This window comes from Miniopterus schreibersii (genome assembly GCF_964146895.1).
Source record: "Miniopterus schreibersii genome assembly, chromosome: 3".
NCBI classification, from domain to species: Eukaryota; Metazoa; Chordata; class Mammalia; order Chiroptera; family Miniopteridae; genus Miniopterus; species Miniopterus schreibersii.
Window position 1 is genome coordinate 21,157,759 of NC_138103.1, and position 16,624 is coordinate 21,174,382.

The window sequence follows — 16,624 nt, forward strand, 5'->3', positions numbered from 1 at the left end:
TGCTCTCCTTTCCTCTCCTCTCCTTTTCTTTTTTTCTCTCTTTCTGATTAAAAAAGTAACATGCTCATGGGAAAAATATAGGAGATTCAGAAAAACATGAAAAAGAACAACAAAAGCTAGTGGCATCATCTCACCACTTAGAGATTTCCGTGTTTCTTTCGAGTCTTTTTGCTGTGCGTATGAACTCTTTTGATAGTGTTATCACGTTGTGCGCATATATAGTGAACATTGTGCCACTCAGCCTATTGAAGCAGTCCCGTACACACCACAACAAAGTCTGTATAGACTTAATTTTTAAATATTGAAAAAATTGTTACCAAATTCCTACGTGCCCATGGTAACAAAGTCAGACTATAAAGAGTATGTGTAAAATTTTAGAAAATGGTCCTCCCTTCTGCACCCAGCTCCTCTCCTGAGGGCAGGGGCCAGGAACCCGGCCTGCTCTGTTTAAGTCTGGTCCTCAAGCTAAGAATGGTCTTTACATTTTTAAGTGGTTGGAAAACATCTGAAGAAAAATAATAATTTATGACATATGAAATGGCATTGAATTTAAACACCAGTGTCCATAAGTAAAGCTGTATGGGGACACAGCCAGCCCTCTGTTTATGCCTTGTGTATGGCTGCCGTCACGTTACAACCACAGGGCTGGTGGTTCCCACAGTGACCGGACGGTCTGTAGAGCTGAAAATGTTTACCATCTGGCCCTTTAAGAAAACGTTTGTCAACTCACGTAAATAGCTTGATGAGTATCTTCCCAAACATTCAGATCATTAGATAAAGGACATATCTACAAATTTTGAAGCTTGTGGGAAGTGTGGGAGTGGGTGGTTACTTAAAAAATGAAGCCATTGCCAGCAAATTATTTTGCAGAGTCCTTATTTGTCCACATGTGCCAGGTTCCCTCCCTCCCTTCTGTCCTTCAGATTTTTGTTCAAAAATACCCTTTCCCATCACCTTTGTTAAAATTGCAACACTTACCCCACCCTCAGTGCCCTGCCCCCTCTGTGCTGTGTCACCGTCCAGCACATGGCGTTTTACCCACATCGTTCGTTTCTCCCCTGACCCTGGAATCGGGGACAGGGATTCTCGAGTTCTTCCCTGTTACTGCCACCCCCTCCCCCAGGTCCTGGCACATGTGTTGAATGAAAGCACCCAAAGGTTGTCCCAGGTGTGCATCCACCTTCAGATAGGAGCCCTGCCACCTAGGTGTGGGGTGATTGCCTCTCTCACATGTGTGCTAACGCGCCCGGTCTCTGCTTTGCCCACAGACTCGGCTCCTGGTCACACATGGCATCAGCTACCTGCCGCAGGTGGATGTCATCATCGTCATGAGTGGCGGCAAGATCTCTGAGATGGGCTCCTACCAGGAGCTACTGGCCCGGGATGGGGCCTTCGCTGAGTTCCTGCGCACGTACTCCAGCGCCGAGCAGGAACAGACGGAGCAGGACGACGGTAAGGTGGCAACTTGCAGGGCCTCAGTTGTCCCCTAGAGGTTTCCACCAGCCACTGGGTGATTCATCAGGGCATCAGGCAGGGACTGGGCCAGGCCCTCTCAGGAACCATCTGGAAGAACCATCCTTATGAGGAGTGGTCCCAGTGCTGTATGTCCTGGTCTGCAGACATGGGCACAAGTCCCAATCTTTTCTATGGTATGGCTTTGGGCCTCCTGAGCTTCAGGGTCCTTGTGACAAAAATAGGGACAGGGATAATCATAGTCCTTCTGGCTCCCAAGAGGCTGTAAGGAGCCAGTGACATGTGAGGGTCATGAGGCAAGGTGGTTGAGCATGCAGGCTTGGAGTTGGCAGGACCTGGGTTTGAATCCCAGCTGCTGCTCTTAACCAGCTCTTGGACCTCAAACCCCTTCTGAGCCTCAGTTTCCTCACTGATAGAGCAGTGTAACAACAGAACCAACCTTCTAGCATTTGGTGTCAATTTAATGTGCTACATTACGTGAAGCCTCTGTCACAGTGCCCAGCACAGAGTGTTGCGTAAATGACAGCTGCTGTCATTTCTGCCCTGGGAAGAGCTGCGTCTCTTTTACCCCCATCCCCCTGGCACCTGCCAGGCCAAGGTAGACCTGCCTACTTCCCAGACGCTGCACCCTGGCTCCCCTCCCAGGCCAGTACTCTGAGAGCAGGGACAGTCTCGGAGGTGCCTTTTGAATTTTGGGCTGGGACGTCACCCTGCCTTTATTTGAAGCAGACAGGGCAAGACTTCTAAGAATCCTGTTCTCGCTTATCATTTGGTTTAAAAGTCAGGGAATTGGTTTGCAACCTTTGCCAGTTGCCCTGTGTTTCATTGGTCAGACTGGCCTCTCAGATGATTCTCTCTTCCCTGAGCTCTGGCCTGTGTTAACACAGAAAGGTCATCTGATGCCTTTCAGCTTTGGTTTCAGCTGTTGCTAAAAAGAGTGGAACTACACAGAGGTCAACTGTCCTACCCTGATCTCCCTCTTCCAGGAGCTGATTACAGACTTCTTGAGACTTTGTAGTGTGTTTATTATATACTTGGTCCCCAGACAGGCCTCAAGGGCGGGGCCGCAGGGCTGCCCCATTGCACAGCTCCCCAGGTGAAGGGAATGTCTGTGATGGGAAAGGCACACAGCTGGGACAGCGTGCTCACTGGGGCTTCTGTTCTCTGCTGAGGTCATCTTGCTGAATCCTCCTAACAGCTCATGAGGGGGGTAGAATTGCTTTTCAGAGAGAGGGGAGAGAGAGAGAAACATCAGTGTGAGAGAGACACATCGACTGGCTGTCTCCTACACACGCGAAGTTGGCGTGAAGGATGGAGCCTGCGACCGAGGTGCGTGCCCTTGGCCCTAATGGCTTTTCCCCATTCCTCCCCAGCTGCAGGCGTGTGCAAAGCAGTTTATGCAGGACATGGAACACTGCCATTTCTTTTTTTCTTTTTTCTCTCTGTTTGGTGCACGTCAACACTTAATTTGTTGGTGAAAATACCATCATCCACCACCCTAGCACCACTGTGGGGTCATTTCCCCAATTCAGCCACCCAGCCTCCTGCCGGGTGGGACACAGAAGTCCTCAACCTATGTGTCTAAATCAAACTGGGCTCCCCCCCCCCCCCCCCCCCGAAGGCCCAGCGATAAGGCTCAGCTTCAGTGCCTAGTCTCGCTTAGCCAGCTCCAGGCGCCAGTGACCTTGGATTTGTTTGAAACACATTCTTGGCTCCTCCTAAAGGGAAGCTCCCCACCCCGCCCCGCCCCTGTTGTTGGCTTAATCGAGTCTTTTTTAGAACACACAGGCTGAAGGGGGAGTGTTTGGTTTGGGGAGTTTTTTCTCACACGGTAGGGAAGGGGGAGATGTAACAGGAACCAGGCTCAGGGTGGGGAGATGTCCCTCCCCAGGGACATTCATTGTACTGATTTCTAGGAAACTTTTTGTTGTTGGTGGTGGTGGCAAAGAGATTTACAAATTGGCTCAAAACCTTTGTACGTGGAAGGTGAAGAACATTTTGAATTTACTTTGGTTTCTTTGTTAAGAACCTAAAACCTAGAGCAGTGGTTTTTACCAGAGAACATCTGTGCCTTTCAGGGAGACTTGGCAACGTCTGCAGACATGTCTGGTTGTCACAACTGGGGTTGCGGGGTGGGTACTCCCAGCATCTAATAGGTAGAGACCAGAGATGCTGTTAAACACCCTGCAATACACAGCACACTGCCTCTGCCCACCGGCAGCAGAGCATCATTTGGCCCACAGGATGGCGAGACACCTACTCCACTCTGACTTCAGGCTGCCCAGGTCCTTTCCTTGTTTTCTTAGGAGAAAGACCTTGATTCCAACAACGTGTTTACTTTTCAGAACCTTGTTTGAAGTTTCTTTAAACCCCATGACTACTTTTTTCCCCCTTTCTCAAATTTCTGCTGTTTTCCTTTTTCCTGATTATAAAATCACTATGTGTTCATTGTAGACAATAGCAAACGGTGGAAAAGCGTAAGGAACCAGGAGAAAGAATCTCCTTCCACTCTCCCACCGCCCAGAGAGGGGGGACTACACCGGCATTTGGCCTCTTTCCCACCTGTCTCTCTCTTCATCAATTCCCCTGACCCTTTTATTTTTTCTTTAACATCGAGTCGTAAGGGCCTCCCTTTATTGCAAAAATCTGTTGTAAACACCAAATAGCGGTGGAGAGTCCATGTACAGATGGCACATTCCTGTCGGCTGTCCTCAGTGGCCGTATTTCTTCCTCTTTTGAGTATGAAGAACCTTCAGGGCCCAGTGGCGGGAGGGGGGTCGGGGGATGCAGCCGGTCACTTCCGTTTTTGGTCAAAAGCGAGGCGTTGACTCTGCGCATAGCAGTGTCTTGGATCTTTCCCTTGAGGGAGGCTTGCCCGCTGGCCCTTGCCCAAGCGGAGTTCCAGAACCTTCTTGAGTAAAGGCAGTATTGCTGGAATAAACAGTGAGCCTGTGACGTGCCCACTCTGAGGGCCAGCAGCTGGCAGAGCACACAGCCCAGGCAGCACTTAAGTGGCTCAAGGGCAGGAACGCTGCCTGGCTTATCGGCATCACAGCCCCGCACCTGGTGCTGAGACACACTCAAGGAACGGTCATTGAATTACAGGTTTCTTGTCTTTGCTTAAAAAATGCCAAGAATCACTATTTCATAGCATCATTGGTTTTCCCCTGCCCTGCTTTATTTTTCTCTGTGGTGCTTATCACTACCTGACACTAAATTCTGGATCTGCTAGTTTGTTTACTGTGTCTCTCTCCCCCTTGGAATTTAAGCTCCATGAGGGTTTTTTGGTCACCTCTGGATGGAGAACAGTGACCGTCATGTAGTAGACACACAATAAATGTGCTGAGTGAATGAATGACTCCTTGATTGTTGAAGTCATGCCCTGTGTATGCGGTCTGTATATGTCTCTGGGCTTTGGACATTAACACAGCTGCATAAATATCCCAGATGCGAAAACAAGATAAGCTCATTTTTTACCCATTTCTCTCAGGGCTGGTTTAGAAACCAGCTTTGTGGGTTCGGGCTGTGAGATGGCACCACTATGGCTGATTTGGTGCCCCTTCTGGCATTGGAAGGTCAGCTCTGCTAGTTCACTTGGCCATTTATTTGCTACTCTGTCATCTGCCCATCCAGTGTACACAGCATGGCTGTGGTCTGCTTGGTACTTGAGCCACTGTGTGGAATGGTGCCCCTTGAGTTATGCGGTGCCCATCCTGTAGAAACTCACATGGCCATCTGATGTACTGGTGCTGGGAGTAGAGTTCACAGTTTGATGGGGGACAAACACCAAGTAAGCAAGGACATCATGGTGTTGGAGGCAAGCATGGGAGGCTGTGAGAACCCCGAGAAGGGATCCCCATCCTAGCCTGGGAGGGTCCAAGATGATACCCGGGCCAAGTGACCTTCTCTTCCTCATTTCTCGGCTCCATGTGTAGCCGGCTCAGAGTCAGGTTCTTGTGTCCTCTAAGAACTAGAGGCTGTGAGCCGGAGCTGAGGCCTTGCCTCCTCCCAGCAGTCATGTCCACCCTGCCACTCTGTTTACTTAATTTCTTTCCCTCTGCTGCCGTGAAACAGCTGTCAAGACAGAAGGTTGATCTGCTCTTTAATGTTTAAACTCTTACGGTTATAGCTTTTAGAGAAAGGGGTGGCCATGTGCAATGTGCTTGTCAGGGATACCCCCAAACGTGGGGTGGGGAAACTGAGGTTCAAACACAGCAGGTCCCTCAGCCATCCTTGCCCTTCATCCTTAAGAGAACACACCCATCTGCACCCAAACGTGTGGGGCGTTTACATGGGGACTTAGGAAGGGAGTTTTGCCTCAGTTCTTAACACTTTCTTGGATCTTGCGAATTCCCAGGCAGCGATGTGGTGGACGAGGAGGGGGCAGGTCAGTGGCACGTGGGCTGGACTTGCCTGTGCTTGCAGCATGAGCTTGCAGATAGGCTTGTGCTATTGCTGCGCGCCTGGGAAGGGGCCTGGAACGTCTGCTCTTCCATCCCCTTCCATTGTCCATTCAACAAACATTTATTGGGCACCTACTATGTTCCAGGCTTTCTGGTGGGCACTTAGGGATATCATTCAAGTCTCCAGCTCTGCCACTCATCAGCTGGGAGACCTTGGCTAAGGTTTACTGTCTCCTTGGGCAAATGACCGTGACTAACACACCTTGAAGGAAATGCTGGTTGTGAAACACCTGGCACATGGTAGATGGACGATGAGTCGTAACAGTTTGGTTGTTACTGATTATTTTATTATTAAGCTGCTCAGACCTCCTGGGCATGGTCAAGACCTTGGCAGGCCACAACAGTGCGGGTGATGACGCCTGATGGAGCAACTGCAGGTTGCATCCCAGAGGAGGGATGTCTTCCAGCAGAATTTCAGCTGGCAAGGCTGCCCTCTCTCCCTCTGGGGCTGTAAAGGCCTGAACTGGTCGCTGGAGCGGACCTGTCCCTCCTGCCTTCTGTAACTAGCATTGTGGTTGAAGGTCCTGGCAGAGGGCCCTTTTGCAGCCACAGAAGCCAACTCCAGCCACTTAACAACAAGGGTGTTTACTGAAGGACACCAGGTAGCTCAGAAACCAAAGGCAGCGGGACTCAGGAGATGGGAACTCTGGGAATGAGACTTCTTTGGGACAGATCAGTTGGAACTATCTTTGGTTCTTGTGGGACCAATGATGGTTCAATGTCCTGGGAGAGGGGTTCTGATGGGCTGACCTTGGGCAACCCCCTTTCCTTGGCTGGGGGAGCCTGGGGCACCCTCACAGGCCTGCCAGGACCATAGGAAGAGGGGGAGGGCTAATCCCCTGTGAAGAAGGTGGACTATAGTAGACCAGCACACGTTCACATTGCCCCTCTTAGACCCTCAGTCCCTCCTCTTGCAGAGGAGCATTTTCCAGCTGCCCCATTTGGTGTATCAACCTGTGGGCTAATTGGGTTGAGAAGGGGCGGCAGCCACAGGAGGCCACTGGGGGGTTGCTGCTGAGTGAGGAGCAGGAGGAGAAGACAAGGTTGAGGCTTACAGAGGGCGGCCTGGCAGCCCAGTGGCACAGCCGGGCTCTCTGAAGCACCCGCCCACAGGACAGGTGTCTTTGGGAGTGTGTTCAGGCGTCCCCACCCCTGCACAGAGAACGACTGTCAAGGCTGCAACTGGGCCCGGATGTTGTGCATGTGTTATATGTGCTGGCTGTGTGTGGCTGCATGGGAAGTCCTGCCTGTTATCACTCTTCTTTTTTGTTTGGCTTAGTTTTTTTTAATTAAAAACAAAAATGCTGACATTAAAGGAAATGTTTAAGGCAGTGATTCTCAATCCTGGCTGTGGGCCCGAATTATCTGTGGACCACGTTTAAAATGCAGGTAAGGATGAGCACCACAGTGCATCTTATACTTGCTGTTCACCACGCACAGCTCATCATCTTCCTGCGTATGAGGGAAAGTGCTGTCGTTACTCCCACTTTGCAGATGTGGTAGTTGAGGCTTAGAGGTTCATTACTTCCCCAGTACCCACACCTGGAAGTGAGAGAACCCTCCCCGCCTGACTCTGCTCTGACTCAGCACGGGGACCCGTCTCTCTGCAGAGTCACCACAGGCACCTGGGCTGCACCTTGGGCATCCCCCATGGTTAGTTCACAGCCAAGATTGAGGATCATGGACGAACTCCTTCCCTTTCCCCAGGAATGAGCCCTAGCTTTCTGTCCTCTTCGTCTTCCTGTGGCTGTCATCCCAGAGAGCCTGCCTTTCTGGATCCTGCTTCTATGCATGTCACCTGAGCATGTTCCCAGGGTCACCCTGGCTGCATATTTATCCCCTTTTGTGACTTCCCTTCTGCATCCCTCCCCTCCGCTTTCGGGGTCATCCCTTTAGGGCCCTACATCATGCTTGTTTCTTACACTCTCTCACAGCACCAGAGGGGAAGGAAATCGGAGTGGAGTTGGGGGTAATCAGTGTCTCACTGAGTAGTTGGGAGGATTAAAGGGGATGATGTATTTCAGCACAGCCTCCCCACTCCCTTGGTAAACATTAGCCACCACCGTCGAAGCTACAGTGGTTAGAGTTGACAGGTGGGTACTTCCTGGGATTTTGTGGGTATCCGGCTGGTATCCATGGTGGCCATATCAGTTAAGATACTTCCTTACTGTTGGGGAAGCAGCCACTGGCCCAGGTACCCCTTACCCCGGACCTTTTGGACCACCCTATGATTAGGCAACCAAAGGGTTAACTCCTGGCATGACAGGGTACCCCTGGGACTTGATTGACTGGTGCCCCTGTCAAAACAGGTTATTTATTTTGAGTATCACCCCTGCTTGGGGCCCAGAGGGCTGTTCCCTTTCCCCCTGCCTAGTTCCTCACATCCTGGCCCCATTAACCAAGCTTCATGCAGCAGGGGGGCTGTCAGCTGAACCTCACTGTACCCGTTGCTGCTGGAACAGGGCATCTGCTCAGGCCCAACACCCTCAGTTAATGGGGCCCTCGAAATGGTTGCAAAGCATCATCCCTGCCCCAAGGGAACTTGCAAACTAGTAGTTAGCTCCTGCATCCCAGCCGAGAGCCTGCTTGTGGCCTCAGCAAAGCCGATCTTGCTTTCTTGCTTTTTGAGCTTCCTGGAGGCCAGGTTTTCTGCCCTCCCCCCCGCCAAGTGACAGGTTTTGTCTTTGGTTTTGGCATTGGCTCTTAAAACTATGATTCCCCCTTTCTCTGTCTTCTGCCAGGATTAGCAGGCATGAGCGGTCCAGGGAAAGAGACGAAGCAAATGGAGAATGGCATGGTGGTGATGGATGCTGCAGGGAAGCAAGTGCAGAGGTAAGAGCGAGGGAGACACCACGCTTCTGCCCGCCTGGGGGAGGGAGGACATACAGGGTGCCAGTGGCTTGACCTACCAAAAAAAGCCTTCAGCTCTCCAGGGTTGTGAAAATGCAGGCTTTCTGCCTCCCCCCTCCCCCCGAACCGTCTAGGAACCTCATTTTCTGGAGCACAGAGGCCTGAAGGGGGAGCCTGGCACTGTTCCTGCCAGATGGCACAATCCACACAGGCCTCGTGATTTAACCATCAGTCTGCACTTCTGGCATCAAGTTCCCCACATGGTGTGGATTTTTGTTCAATTCCCTCCGAGGGGCCTGGAAGGCTGAGGCTTTAAGAACCAGCATTCAATTCAAAGCAGTCACAGTGATAGTGAGCTCTGTGTTTTATGCACCATTAGGACCCAGGTGTAGTGCCAAGTCCTGTGCAGTCTATTGGACCAGGAGGTAGTTACTGTCGTCTTCCCATTTTACAGATGAGCAAACGGAGAGCTCCCCACAGGTTATACAGCTAGAAAGAAGCTGAGCTGGGATTTGAACCCAAGTCAGGCCTCTGAGTCACTGCTCCTAAGTTCTCTGCTTTGCTACTTTAAAGGAGGTGGCATTCTGTGAGGTCATTGGGTATTTGGAGAAGCCACATTCTGTGGGCTTTGCTGGTTAACCTCTCTGTGCCTCAGTTTTCTCAGCTGCCAAATGGGGTGTGTGGTGGGTCTGCCACATAGGGTTGTAGCATGGCCTACATGATATGTTACCTGTGACGCACTCAGGATCGCGCCTGTGCCACCAGCACTCAGTAAACAGCACTGAGCTATTATCTGGCGAGCTGGGGCTGCCTGAACTTCTTTTGGGTGTGGGGAGATTTCACAGAAATGGAGCTGGGAAGGAGACTGGTATGAGCAGCTCTGCCCGCAGAACACTGGCACAGTTCCCTCCTGGACTCAGATTTTTATCATACGGACAAGTGGAAGGATTTCCTTCTCTGTCGGTGCCTCTGTTGAGGGGGGGAGCTGGGCATATGTGTGTAAAGCACTTAGAGCACACCCAGAGTCACACCTGGGATGTGGGGGTGCTGCAGGTTCAGGCAGGCGGCCAGCATACCCAGTCACGGTGACTGCTATCTAAAATTTTGCTGAAGTAGCCGAGATGAGGCAGCACCTGCGGGTGGTCCTAGGAACGGGGGCAGGTGATGGTGGGGCGCAAACCAGAGAGAGCCATGGGCAGACCGAGCAGACACATACAGAACACTGGGGTGATCGTTTTCTCTTGCTACATAACACATCACTACAAACTTGATGGTTTGTCATCTCATGGTTTCTGCGTCTTGGGGGGTCCAGGTGTGTCTCAGCTGGCTCCTCTGCTTATTGTGTCTCACAGGCTGTAGCCAAGGTGTCGGCCAGGCTGGGATCCTATCTGAAGGCTCAGCTGGGCATGGACCACTTCCATGCTCGTGCAGCTGTTGGCAGGACTCACTTCCTCGTTTCCTAACTGGCCGCAGGCTGGACCAAGATGGGTCACATGCCATCACTTTTGCTCATTTGGGTCTAAGCCATGGCTGAGAGAGGGGATATCCCCTTCCTGTGTTCTCACGCACATGTACACACGCACACACTCTCTCTCACCATGTCGTTCCCCAAGGTTTAAGTCCCCAGGGAACAGGACTGCCTCAGGGAGGAAAGAGTTTGGGGTCACATGATCCGTGATAATCTGTGATGGTCTGCAAAAGGTAATGACCACTGGTGGGCAAAAATGCTGTCTGAAGAACGCCTGCGTAAAGGAACACTTCCTTTCAGGGGGCCCTGGCACGGCCCTTCCCCTCTCTGGGTTGCATTTGTAAAATCGGGAGGTTGAACTGGGTCGGTACTTTGCTGGGACTGCCGTCCCTGCCCAAGGCTGACACCCGTGTGCCTTGCTTTCCCCAGGCAGCTCAGCAACTCCTCCTCCTACAGCGGGGATGTCAGCCGGCACCGCAACAGCACTGCCGAGCTGCAGAAGGCCGGGGCCAAGGAGGAGGAGACCTGGAAGATGATGGAGGCAGACAAGGCCCAAACGGGGCAGGTAAGGGCGGGCTGCCTCCTGAGGGCGCTGGCTGGCGCTGGCGGCCGTCAGTGTGTGCCGGCCCGTGCAGTGCCGCCTCGTTTATGTCAACTCGTGTCTTCCTCGCAGGGGCCTATATAAATACTGTTTTAAGTGCTGGAAACCGAGGCCTGAGAGCCTAGGGGACTCACCCAGGATTGCAGCTGAGTGGCGGAGCTGGGATTCAAACTCTGCAGTCCAACTCCAGGGCTGTCATGTATAGTCTCTGCTGTCCTTACTGCCATCTCCTGTGAGCCCCTGGGGGCCTCTCTAGCACTAGGCAACCTGGTTGATTTGATTCAGGGCTTCCTACCATGTGGGGTTCCATTTACGTGAGATGGTTTCAGGCTGTTGCAGACACAATGCTAAAAAATATTAAATTATAGAGTTAGAAAAAAAGTTTTCATTTCTCTTTCAGCCCTTACAACATCAGTGAGAAAGTTGGTTGCTAGCTCGTTTTTAATACCTAACTGTCTTAGTCCATTCAGGATATTTGCTATAACAAATATCGTAGGCTGGGTGGCTGTGAAACAATACACATTTATTGGTCACACCTCTGAAGGCTTAAGTGCAGGATCCAGGCATCAGCAAATCTGTGTCTATCGAGAACCCTCTCCCTTGTTCATAGACGGCTGCCTTCTCACTGTCCTCAGCTGGCAGAGGGGCTGGGGAGCTCTCTGAGGCCTCCTTTTGTAAGGGCACTAATACCATTCACTTTCATGAGGCTAATCACCTCTTGAAGGCCCCAACTCCTAACGCCATCACATTGGGGGTTAGGATTTCAACATAGGAATTTGGGGGGGGGGGGGCACAAACATTCAATCTCTAGCACTAACAGCTGCTAACTTTTCTTTGTAAAAAGCACTGGGTTTAAAATTCTATAATCATCCATATTGGCTGTCAGTAATCAATTTTCCACTTGTGGCTGTGATCCAAAGTTGTTGTTTTTTTAAATCCTCACCTGAGAATATGTGTTTCATTGATTCTAGAGAGAAAGGAAGGGAGAGAGAGAGAGAGGAACACCCATCAGTTGCCTCACTCATGTGCCCCGACTGGGGGTCAAATCCACAACCTGGATATGTGCCCTGACCAGGAACTGAACCTGCAGCCCTGTGGTGCATGGATAGTGCTCCAACCACTGAGCATCACCAGCCAGGGCCAAAGTTTATTTTTAAAAATAAATGTTGTTTTTTTTTTAAAGAACAGGGAATAGAGTTTTTTAAATAAGTAAAAAGTAAGTACACAAAGAAAAACCACCAACCCATGAAAGGTGGTTCGGCACCATGTGAGGGTGGGGCACTTTTCTCAGACCTACCGGGATGCATCCAGAATCTCCTGGGACGCTCTGTTCCCAGCCCCTCCCCTCACCTGCCATCACAACTGTGGCTGGGGACAGAGGCGACTGGAGTGTGTCCTGTCCCCTGTCCCCTTGCTTTTATTGACCCTCCAAGGAGCCAGAGAAATGACCCCGAATCAAGGACATGGGGAGGAAGGGCCAGAGATGCCAGGCCCGTTGAATCCCCATTGAATCCCATACCCCAGAGGAGATGGGTCCCAGTATTACCTGCATTTTATATACAAAGAAAACAGAAATGGGGGAAGGTGGTTGTAAGTTGCCGAAGTCAGACCAAGAGTGGAGCTGGGTTCAGCTCATGTGGCCGCTTCTGCCTCCCACGCGGCCACGTCCCACTGCTCAGGGAATAGAGTGAAGGAGTCCCTGAGTCCCGCAGGGTCATTCAGGGCCAGCAGGCAGCTCAGCTATGTGAGGAATCAAGTGGTGCAACGAGCATGTTCTTTATTCTGACACCCTCTTCGCACTATTTGAGTTTGAAGAACAGGGACTTGAAACTGAAAAACAGAAGCACTCAGTTATACATCAGACCTCTCATCTTTCACCTGCTACCTTTCAACCGGCCTGTAATTCAGACATGACCTTTGTGACCCAAAATTCAGCCTGGAAAGCTGGGCAGGACTGACAGTGCACAGACACAGGAAAGATACCTGGAGCTTGTTGAAACCAAGCCTAGCAGGGCAGAGACCTGGACTTTGTTTGCTGCTGACTTTGTCAAAGAACTTGGAGGGCGGGTGTCATAAACATGAGCACAGGTGAGGGCCTGAGTGGGTGTGGTGCGCTGTGTAAAATGCCTCCTTCCCTGTGGTCTCCAGGTCAAGCTGTCCGTGTACTGGGACTACATGAAGGCCATCGGACTTTTTATCTCCTTTCTGAGCATCTTCCTTTTCTTGTGTAACCACGTTGCCGCCCTGGCTTCCAACTATTGGCTCAGCCTCTGGACTGATGACCCCGTCATCAACGGGACCCAGCAGCACACAAAAGTCCGGCTGAGCGTCTATGGAGCCCTGGGCATCTCACAAGGTGGGAGTCGTCCCTTCACACCCTCCCCACTCCACCTGATTTTGGCACTTGGAACTGCTTCTGTGTCTTGTTAGTGAACTGGACCCCACTTGGCAGGGTATTACAGACCCTCAACGAAGCCAGACCCAGATGAATGGTACCTGACACTCAGTAGACACTCATATTTGTGGACTGAGTAGTTTTTGAATGCTTTGTTTCATGTGGCCCTAAGAGATGGAGGGGAGCTCCAGTGTGCCCATTTTACAGATGAGGAAAATTGAGGAAGAGAGGCTACCGGAGCATTAGTGAGCAAGGGCCCTTACCCCTTGGTGCTTCTGCACAGTCTCATTTGTGGGCTTTTTCATGCTGTATGAAGGTGGGAATAATTAGCGTTTGTAGCATTGGTCCCCAGGGGACATTTGGCAACATCTGGAGATCCTTTTGGTTGTCACAACTTCTGAGTGGGGGTGGGTGCTACTGGCATCTAGAGACCAGGGATATTGCTAAGCATCCTGCAGGCACAGCACAGGTCCCACAACAGAGAATTATCCAGCAGCACTTGTCAATAGTGAGAGGTTGAGAAATGCTGCTGTATACCTTTCCTGTGGTCCCATGAAAGTCCCCAAACACAGCAGCATTAATACTAACAGCTAGCATTTACTGAGGACTTACTTAGTGCCTGCTTCTGTTCTAAACACTTTTATGTGGTTTAACTTGTTTTAGCCTTGCAGCAATCCCGTGAGCTAATATTTTCTGCATTTTAGAGATGCAGAAACTGAGGCCCATAGAGGTTAAGTAAGTTGTCCTAAGTCACACACTAATATGTGGCAGATCTGGCATTTGAATGAGACAGCCGGCTCAGAGCCCATGCTCTTCACCACTATAGTATGTGCTCCGTGGCACATTAGCTGTGTGTTTATGTGCTCATAAAAGCTATGTATCTGTATATACACAGGTACATTCAATGTCTGTGAAACAGTGTATAAAGTAAGTGTATACATATTTGACATTTTGAGCACTTTCTATGCACCAAGCACATTGCTGGATAGGCTCCTTACATTTGACATTGCTAAAAGTATTGTCCCCATGTTACAGATGGGGAAACTGAGGTGTAAAGAAGTTAAGTGACTTTTGGAAGGTCCTATAGCTGGTAGGTGACAGAGACAAGATTTGACAGTGTTGGCTCCAGAGCCTGTCATTTTAGCTCCGCCTCTTGGGTTTCTTCCTTGATTAAGGAGGCCAAGGTAGAAGCCCCTCTATCCCTATGAAATCGCCTCTGCAAAGCATGAGTGTCCTGCTGTGGGCTGTTTGCAGGATGCCTCTTGAACTCTAGGAGATAGCTTTGGAAAAACCCAGAAGAGCAGACATGGGTTTCTTAAATTTCTCAGTCCATTCAACACCCTCATAGGGCAAAGGACTGTAGACTCCAAATTATAATTGAGGGGAGGTGGTGCACAGAGAGGGTGTGGTATTTACCTGGGCTCACACAGCAGCACCTGTTCTGGAGCTGTGCTGTCCTGTAATGGTGGTCACTGGCCACAGGTAGCTGTTTGAATTTCAATTCATTAAAATTAAATAAAAGTAAAAATTCAGTTGTTCTGTGCACTAGCCACATTTCAGGGGCTCAGCAGCCACATGTGGTTCGTGGCTACTACATTGGACAGTACAGATATAGAAGGTTTCCATCATCACAGAAGGTTGCACTGGGCTGGTTGAGAGTAGTATGGCCTATAGACTGAGAGCATGAGCCTGGAGCAGGCTGCCTGGGTTAAACCCCACCTCTGCTTCTGGTTGGCTGAGAATATTGAGGGCGAAGGACTTCACCTGCCTGAGCTTCGGTTTCCTCATCTGTGAAATGGGTAGTGATCTAATTTGTACAGAGTTGTCATAAGGATTAGATACCTGTAAAATTTCAGTACAGTGCGTAGCGCATAGTAAGTGCTCAATAAATAATAGCCAGTATTATTATTATTATTATTATTATTATTATTATTATTATTATTATTATTAGCTGGGCACCTAACCCTGCTTTGTCCATATGACCACATGGCCACTCCTCCCAGCCCCCAGCGTGGTCCCTCTCCCACTGTGGAGTTTAACTCGAGAGTGTTTGTAGGTATCGCAGTGTTTGGCTACTCCATGGCAGTGTCCATCGGAGGCATCTTTGCCTCCCGCCGCCTACATCTGGACCTGCTGCATAATGTCCTGTGGTCACCCATGAGCTTCTTCGATCGGACGCCCAGTGGGAACCTGGTGAACCGCTTCTCTAAGGAGATGGACACGGTGGACTCCATGATCCCGCAGGTGATCAAAATGTTCATGGGCTCCCTGTTCAACGTCATTGGCGCCTGTATCATCATCCTGCTGGCCACGCCCATCGCTGCTGTCGTCATCCCACCCCTGGGCCTCATCTACTTCTTTGTCCAGGTAAGAGGTGGGCTCTTGGGGTCCAGGAGCAGCCCTGCTGTGTATTGGGCTCCCGTGTGAGCCCAGGGCTCCCCCCATCGCACTGTTTCCCTGGTGTGGAGCTGTGGAGGGTTTGCTGGGGGAGCCGTGGGTGTGTTGTCAGTTGCAAATACCTCAGCTGATTGTTTTTAGCTTGGAATAACCAAATGTACTTTTTTCAAATAAGCTTTATTTTTGTAGCTGTACGTTATAAAAGAAAAAAAGCTATCACTATAAAGATACTTTTATTATTGAAATTTCTTTAAGAATTTTATGAAATTCTTTACTTCCCAAGCTCCCTGAAGATCATGGAGATGCAGCTTAAAGAAGATAGGTATTTATTTTTCTCTTGGGATAGAAACATAGAGGTAGACCATTCAGGGCTGGTGTGACAGTCCCTGAGTATGTCAGTATCCCAGACTTCTTGTCTGTATTTCAGAAAGTGAGCCTGAGGAGGCGAACAGGGCAAGGGGCGTATGGTAGCCGAGTCAGCATCACTGGTTTCTTAGGCAACTGCAGCATAGATAATGTTGCCATTTGACAGATGAGCATGTTGAGGCCCTAATGGCAGAGCTGGCAGTATGAACTCATATCTGTCTGAGTCCAAAGCTTGTGCTGGTAACCACGGGGCAGCCTGTCCCTTCTTACCCCTAAAAGGTTAGCTGCAGCACAGCTGCTGAGGAGGGGGTGTTGGATGGGAGCCTAACAACTGCAACACAAAATAAGGGTAGGGAATTGTGAAGGGCTCCGTCCTCAAACCGCACTGGAGCCTGCTCATGTGGGGCCCTCGCGGGATTCTCTGTCCAGCCAGCCAGTCCCGGACCCACCACACTGTGGCCTAGTGATGGGTGAGCGTGAACAAGGGTGGAATTGGGGAGAACAGGTCCAGTTCCCCGACCCTCATTGTATTCTCTCAACTTGGTGCCAACTTTGGACAGTCATCTGGGTCCATTCACCACAAATAGCATCCATGGTCATACCCTGGCTGG

At 50.5% G+C, this 16,624-nt stretch overlaps 1 protein-coding gene across 1 annotated transcript in view; it reads left to right on the plus strand.

The window, feature by feature from the left end:
- Window positions 1-16,624, plus strand: part of ABCC1 (ATP binding cassette subfamily C member 1 (ABCC1 blood group)) — a 126,327-nt gene that overhangs the window by 97,088 nt on the left and 12,615 nt on the right. The window contains exons 19-23 of the mRNA XM_081132491.1: window positions 1,269-1,452; window positions 8,678-8,768; window positions 10,684-10,819; window positions 13,004-13,211; window positions 15,307-15,617. Of these exons, the coding sequence (XP_080988617.1) occupies window positions 1,269-1,452; window positions 8,678-8,768; window positions 10,684-10,819; window positions 13,004-13,211; window positions 15,307-15,617 (930 nt within the window). The remainder of the gene's footprint in view (window positions 1-1,268; window positions 1,453-8,677; window positions 8,769-10,683; window positions 10,820-13,003; window positions 13,212-15,306; window positions 15,618-16,624) is intronic.